This window comes from Scyliorhinus torazame, chromosome 10, assembly GCF_047496885.1.
Source record: "Scyliorhinus torazame isolate Kashiwa2021f chromosome 10, sScyTor2.1, whole genome shotgun sequence".
Taxonomy (NCBI): domain Eukaryota; kingdom Metazoa; phylum Chordata; class Chondrichthyes; order Carcharhiniformes; family Scyliorhinidae; genus Scyliorhinus; species Scyliorhinus torazame.
The window spans coordinates 504,001-511,375 of NC_092716.1; the positions used below are offsets into that span (position 1 = coordinate 504,001).

Consider the following 7,375-nt stretch of genomic DNA (forward strand, 5'->3'; position numbering starts at 1 on the left):
GCATAGGTTTAAGGTGAGAGGGGCAAGGTTTAGAGTAGATGTACGAGGCAAGTTTTTTACGCAGAGGGTAGTGGGTGCCTGGAACTCGCTACCGGAGGAGGTAGTGGAAGCAGGGACGATAGGGACATTTAAGGGGCATCTTGACAAATATATGAATAGGATGGGAATAGAAGGATACGGACCCAGGAAGTGTAGAAGATTGTAGTTTAGTCGGGCAGTATGGTCGGCGCGGGCTTGGAGGGCCGAAGGGCCTGTTCCTGTGCTGTACATTTCTTTGTTTGTTCTTTGTTCTATCACAGTGAGGGGTGTGGGATATATCAGAGTGTTACAGTGAGGGGTGTGGGATATATCAGAATGTTGCAGTGAGTGGTGTGGTGTATATCAGAATGTTACAGTGAGGGGTGTGGGATATATCAGAATGTTACAGTGAGGGGTGTGGGGTATATCAGAGTATCACACTGAGGGGTGTGGGATATATCAGAGTCTTACAGTGAGGGGTGTGGGATATATCAGTGTTACAGTGAGGGGTGTGGGTATATCAGTGTGTTGCAGTGAGGGGTGTGGGGTATATCAGTGTTACAATGAGGGGTGTGGGGTTATTCAGAGTGTTACAGTGAGGGTTGTGGGGTATATCAGAGTGTTGCAGTGAGGGATGTGGGATGTATCAGTGTTACAGTGAGGGGTGTGGGATATATCAGTGTTACAGTGAGGGGTGTGGGGTATATCAGAGTGTTACAGTGAGGGGTGTGGGGTATATCAGAGGGTTAAAAGTGAGGGGTGTGGGGTATATCAGTGTTACAATAAGGGGTGTGGGGTATATTAGAGTGTTACAGTCAGGGGTGTGGGATATATCAGTGTTACAGTGAGGGTGTGGGGTATATCAGAGTATCACAGTGAGGGGTGTGGGGTATATCAGAGTGTTCCAGTGAGGGGTGTGGGGTACATCAGTGTTACAGTGAGGAGCGTGGGGTATATCAGAGTGTTACAGTGAGGGGCGTGGGTATATCAGTGTGTTGCAGTGAGGGGTGTGGGGGATATCAGAATGTTACAGTGAGGGGTGTGGGGTACATCAGAATGTTACAGTGAGGGATGTGGGATATATCCGTGTTACAGTGAGGGTTGTGGGATATATCAGTGTTACAGTGAGGGGTGTGGGTTATATCAGAGTGTTACAGAGAGGGGTGTGGGGTATATCAGTGTTACAGTGAGCGGTGTGGGGTATATCAGAGTATCACAGTGAGGGGTGTGGGATATATCAGAGTGTTACAGTGAGGGGTGTGGGATATAACATAATGTTGCAGTGAGTGGTGTGGGGTATATCAGAATGTTACAGTGAGGGGTGTGGGATATATCAGAGTGTTACAGTGAAGGGTGTGGGGTATATCAGAGTATCACACTGAGGGGTGTGGGATATATCAGAGTCTTGCAGTGAGGGGTGTGGGATATATTAGTGTTACAGTGAGGGGTGTGGGATATATCAGTGTTACAGTGAGGGGTGTGGGGTATATACGTGTGTTGCAGTGAGGGGTGTGGGGTTTATCAGTGTTACAGTGAGGAGTGTGGGATATATCAGAGTGCTAAAGTGAGGGGTGTGGGGTATATAAGTGTTACAGTGAGGGGTGTGGGATTATTCAGAGTGTTACAGTGAGGGGTGTGTGGTATATCAGAGTATCACAGTGTCGGGTGTGGGGTATATCAGAGTGTTACAGTGAGGAGCGTGGGGTATATAAGTGTGTTGCAGTGAGGGGTGTGGGGGATATCAGTGTTACAATGAGGGGTGTGGGGTTATTCAGAGTGTTACAGTGAGGGGTGTGGGGTATATCAGAGTGTCACAGTGAGGGGTGTGGGGTATATCAGTGTTGCAGTGAGGGGTGTGGGGTAGATCAGAGTGTTACAGTCAGGGGTGTGGGGTATATCAGAGTGTTGCAGTGAGGGGTGTGGGATATATCAGAGTGCTAAAGTGAGGGGTGTGGGGTATATCAGTGTTACAATGAGGGGTGTGGGGTATATCAGAGTGTTACAGTGTGGGGTGTGGGGTATATCAGTGTGTTACAGTGAGGGGTGTGGGGTATATCAGTGTTACAGTGAGGGGTGTGGGGTATATCAGTATTACAGTGAGGGGTGTGGGATATATCAGTGTTACAGTGAGGGGTGTGGGGTATATCAGTGTTACAGTGAGGGGTGTGGGATATATCAGTGTGTTACAGTGAGGGGTGTGGGGTATATCAGAGTGTTACAGTGAGGGCTGTGGGGTATATCAGAGTGTTACAGTGAGGGGTGTGGGGTATATCAGTGTTACAGTGAGGGGTGTGGGGTATATCAGTGTTACAGTGAGGGGTGTGGGATATATCAGTGTTACAGTGAGTGGTCTGGGGTATATCAGAGAGTTACCCTGAGGGGTGTGGGTAGATGAAATTGTCATCATGAGGGCAATAGTTGGATAGTGATTGAAATACCAGGAAAAGTCATTCGCTGACTCAGTTTTTCTTGAAATTTGTTCTGATGCACAGGAACCACCAGACAGAGCAAGAGAGCGAGGCAGGCAGTGCAGGAATCTCCTGTGGCCATTCCCCTGCAGAACAGATATACCGCTTTGGATACTGTTGAGGGGAATGGCCTCTCAGGGGAAAGCAGCAACAGCCAAACTCGTGGCACCACGGTTGGTTCTGCTGAGGAGGGGAGGAGTAATAAGTGTGACAGTGCAATAGTTATAGGGGATTCAATTGTAAGGGGAGTAGACAGGCTTTTCTGTGGCCTCTAACGAGACTCTAGGATGGTGTGTTGCCTCCCTGGTGCTAGGGTCAAGGATGTCTCGGAGTGGGTACAGGACACTCTGGAGGGGGAGGCTGAACAGCCAGTGGCCGTGGTATACATCGGTACAAATGACATAGGTAAAAAAAGAGATGAGATCATAAAAGCAGAATACAGGGAGCTAGGAAGTTAAGAAATCGGACCTCAAAGGTAGTGATCTCAGGATTACTACAGGTGCCACGTGCTAGTCAGAATAGCGGGATATTTAGAAAGCAGTGGCAGGATCAGTCAGAGTCAGTGTGGATTTATGAAGGGAAAATCATGCTTGACAAATCTGTTGGAATTCTTTGATGATGTAACCAAGACAGTTGACAAGGGGGAGCCAGTCGATGTGGTATATTTGGTCTTTCAGAAGGTGTTTGACAAAGTCCCGCATAAGAGATTATTGTGCAAAATTAAAGCGCATGGGATTGGGGGAAATGTATTGAGGTGGATAGAAAACTGGTTGGCAGAGAGGAAACAAGGAGTAGAGATTAATGGGTCCTTTTCAAATTGGCAGGCAGTAACCAGTGGGGTACCACAGGGATCGGTGCTGGGACCCCAGCTATTCACAATATATATTAATGATTTGAATGAAGGAACAAAATGTAACATCTCAAAGTTTGCAGATGATACCAAGTTGGGTGGGAGGGTGAATTGTGATGCAGGATTCCTACAGAATGATCTGGACATGGTGGGCGAGTGTGCAAATCAATGGCAGATGCAGTATAATTTGGATAAGTGTGAAGTTATTCACTTTGGAAGCAAAAACAGGAAGGCAGATTACTCCCCGAATGGTTGTAAATTGGGAGAGGGGAGTGTGCAGTGGGACCTGGGTGTCCTTGTGCATCATTCACTGAAGGTAAGCATGCAGGTGCAGCAGGCGGTAAAGAAGGCTAATGGTATGTTGACCTTCATTGCGAGAGGTTTCGAGTATAGAAGCAGGGATGTGTTGCTGCAATTGTACAGGGCCTTGGTGAGGCCACACCTGGAGTATTGTGTGCAGTTTAGGTCTCCTTCTCTGAGGAAGGATGTTCTTGCTCTCGAGGGAGTGCAGCGAAGGTTTACCAGACTGATTCCAGGGATGGCGGGACTGTCATATGAGGAGAGATTGACTAGGTTGGGATTGTTCTCATTGGGGTTCAGAAGAATGAGGGGGGATTTCATAGAGACTTGTAAAATTCTCACAGGACTAGACAGGGTAGATGCAGGGGAGATGTTACCAATGATGGGTGTGTCCAGAACCAGGGGTTACAGTCTGAGGATTCAGGGTAAACCATTTCGGACAGAGATAAGGAGACACTTCTTCACTCAAAGAGTGGTGAGCCTGTGGAATTCATTACCACAGGAAGTAGTTGATGCTAAAACTTTGAATATATTCAAGATATGGATATAGCACTTGGGGAGAATGGGATCAAAGGCTATGGGGAGAAAGCAGGATTAGGCTATTGAGCTGGATAATCAACCATGATGGTGATAAATGGCGGAGCAGGCTCGAAGGGCCAAAAGGCCTCCTCCTGCTCCTATCTTCTATGTTTCTATGTATGTAACCGCAGAAATGTTTGTTCCTAATGTTTAACTCCACATCTTTTGTCAATAGTGTTTTGAGTATCCAAACTACTTCAGAGTGGTGGTGACTATTCCAGAGGATTTGATGCTGGAGGCATGTAACCGCATCCGTGATTTCTGCGAGGAACATTTCCAAGCTCACGAGAATTGCAGCACACCCGATATTGAATGTGACAAGTGAGCTTGTCTTGGAGTATTTTCTGGGCATCTGGAATGATGCTCAATCTAATATAATTTAAAAATGTCTGTACAAAGATTAATTTATTATTTACGTGAAGTAATTCTGGTGATTTTGTACTGCACCCCCTCCAAGGTCAATATCTCCTTCCTTCCTGAGGTGTAGGGCCCAGAACTGAACACGGTTATTCCTGATGGGGTCTAACCTTAACTTTATATAACAGTATTCTAGCCTTCTGGAGATAAAGGCCAACAGTCTGTTATTTTTGTGCAGTCTGTTAGGGTGATTTCTGTACTTTGAACCCCAAATCTCTTCTCTCACCCACAGTTCTTAGCTGTTTAACATTAAAACAAACTCTGGGGCGAAATTCTCCGGTATCAGCGCGATGTCCGCCGACTGGCGCCCAAAATGGCGCAAATCAGTTGGGCATCGCGCCGCCCCAAAGGTGCAGAATGCTTCGCATCTTTGGGGGCTGAGCCCCAACCTTGAGGGGCTAGGTCGGCGCCGGACGAATTTCCGCCCTGCCAGCTGGCGGAAAAGGCCTTTGGTGCCCCGCCAGCTGGCGCAGAAATGACATCTCCGGGCGGCGCATGCGCGGGAGCGTTAGCGGCCGCTGACAGTTTCCCGTGCATGCACAGTGGAGGGAGTCTCTTCCGCCTCCGCCATGGTGGAGACCGTGGCGAAGGCGGAAGGGAAAGAGTGCCCCCACGGCACAGGCCCGCCCGCGGATCGGTGGGCCCCGATCGCGGGCCAGGCCACCGTGGGGGCACCCCCCAGGGCCAGATCGGCCCGCGCCTCCCCCAGGACCCCGGAGCCCGCCCGCGCCACCTTGTCCCGCCGGTAAGGTAGGTGGTTTAATTTACGCCGGCGGGACAGGCAGTTTAGCGGCGGGACTTCGGCCCATCCGGGCCGGAGAATCGCAGGGGGGGGGGGCCCGCCAACCGGCGCGGCGCGATTCCCGCCCCCGCCGAATATCCGGTGGTGGAGAATTCGGCAACCGGCGGGGGCGGGATTCACACCAGCCCCCAGCGATTCTCCGACCCGGCGGGGGGTCGGAGAATCTCGTCCTAGTTTTGTCTTTCTTCAGTCTGAAGTGGATGACTTCTCATTTCCCCAAATTGAATTCCATCTCCCAGGGTTTTCCAAACTCACTCAATTGACCGATATCTCTTTACAACTCACTGCTTTCACCGACACTGTGTCACCTGGCTTGTTACCACCAGGAAATGTGGATATGGGATCACTGAGTCGTGTCTGAGAGATTTCCTCGAAATGCTTCGCTTACATTTCGGTTAATTATTTTGAGTAAAGCAATTTTGTACAAGACCGGATGGAGTTTAATTTTGTTTCTGTGCTGCCTGCTTTGTTTCAGGCTTTTCATGCATCAGATTTACTTTGTTTTTTAAAACTTATTTAAGAACATTGTTGTAAAGATTTTGGTGTTTCTAATAAATATGCTGCATACACCATCTGACAATTGTTTATTCGTGATCCATTAAATTCAAGGGGTGGGATTTTCTGCACCCAGCCCACAATGTATATTGTGGCGGCGGCGCGGGGGGAGACAGCGCAGGCAGAGGAGGCGGCAAAGGAGACAGAGAGGGAGGAGGCAGGAGGGGAGGAGGAGGCAGAGGTGGCGGTGCGGAGGGGTAGGGAGCGGCGTTGCGGAGGTGGAGAAGGCTGCGGGTGCGACGATATGGCGGAGCCAACCCACCAGAACATCCCACCGGTGGGAAGGACCAGAAAATGCTGCCGAAGATGTGTTGGGTAAATGACTGGGTGGGTTGCGGGGAACGATAGGGAATGTCACTGTGTTTATGTGGCCCCTAGCCAAGCTGTTCCAGGACAGATACAACACAGGCATCTACCCGGCAATGTGGAAAATTGCCCAGGTGTGTCCTGTACACAAGAAACAGAACAAAACCAACCCAGCCAATTACCGCCCTGTCAGTCTACTCATAATCTTCAGACACTGAAGCAGTCCATGTCCAAATGCAGATAGACCTGGACAATATCCAGGCTTGGGCTGACAAGTGACAAGTAACATTCACGCCACACAAGTGCCAGCCAATGACCATCTCCTACAACATATAATAATAAACTTTATTATTGTCACAAATAGGCTTACATTAACACTGCAATGAAGTTAATGTGAAAATCCCCTAGTCGCCACATTCCGACACCTGTTCAGGTAGGGGTATTTGGGGTCCTAGGGAGGGTGTTTGCTTGAGCTGTTGGGGAGGGTTTAAACTAATGTGGCAGGGGCATGGGATCCAATGTAGGAAGTCGGAGGGAAGTAAAAAGGGGTCAGAAACAAAAGGCAGTAAGGGGGAAAGTGTAAGGCAGAGAAGCCACAGTCAAAAATCAAAAAGGGCCACAGTGCAGGGTACAGTGACTGAGGAGAGTGTGAAAAGGGAGGTGGCCAATGCAGGATTGAAGGTGCTGTACCTAAATGTGTGCAGTATACGCAACAAGGTCAATGAGCTTGTTGCGCACATTGAAATTGGCCGGTACGATGTTGTGGGCATCACAGACACGTGGCTGCAAGGGGATCAGGGCTGGGATCTAAATATCCAAGGATATGTGTCCTATCGAAAGGACAGGCAGATGGGCAAAGGGGGCGGGGTTGCTTTGTGAGTAAGGAATGAAGTTAAATCGATAGCAAGGAGCGATATAGGATCAGAAGGCATAGACTCTCTGTGGGTAGGGTTGAGGAATCGCAAAGGTAAAAATACCCTGATGGGAATTATGTACAGGCCTCCTAGCAGTAGTCAGGATGTGGGGCAGAAAATAAATCAGGAGATAGAAAAGGCATGTAAAAAAGGCAATATTACAATA

General features: G+C 49.0%; 1 protein-coding gene across 1 annotated transcript in view; it reads left to right on the forward strand.

Annotated features, from left to right (window-relative positions):
* The window catches only part of tat (tyrosine aminotransferase), a 231,511-nt gene extending 225,503 nt beyond the window's left edge, over nucleotides 1-6,008 (forward strand). Inside the window, exon 12 of the mRNA XM_072517709.1 lies at nucleotides 4,391-6,008. Coding sequence (XP_072373810.1) covers nucleotides 4,391-4,540 — 150 coding nt within the window. The 3' untranslated portion in view covers nucleotides 4,541-6,008. The remainder of the gene's footprint in view (nucleotides 1-4,390) is intronic.
* Nucleotides 6,009-7,375: the final 1,367 nt, after the last annotated feature.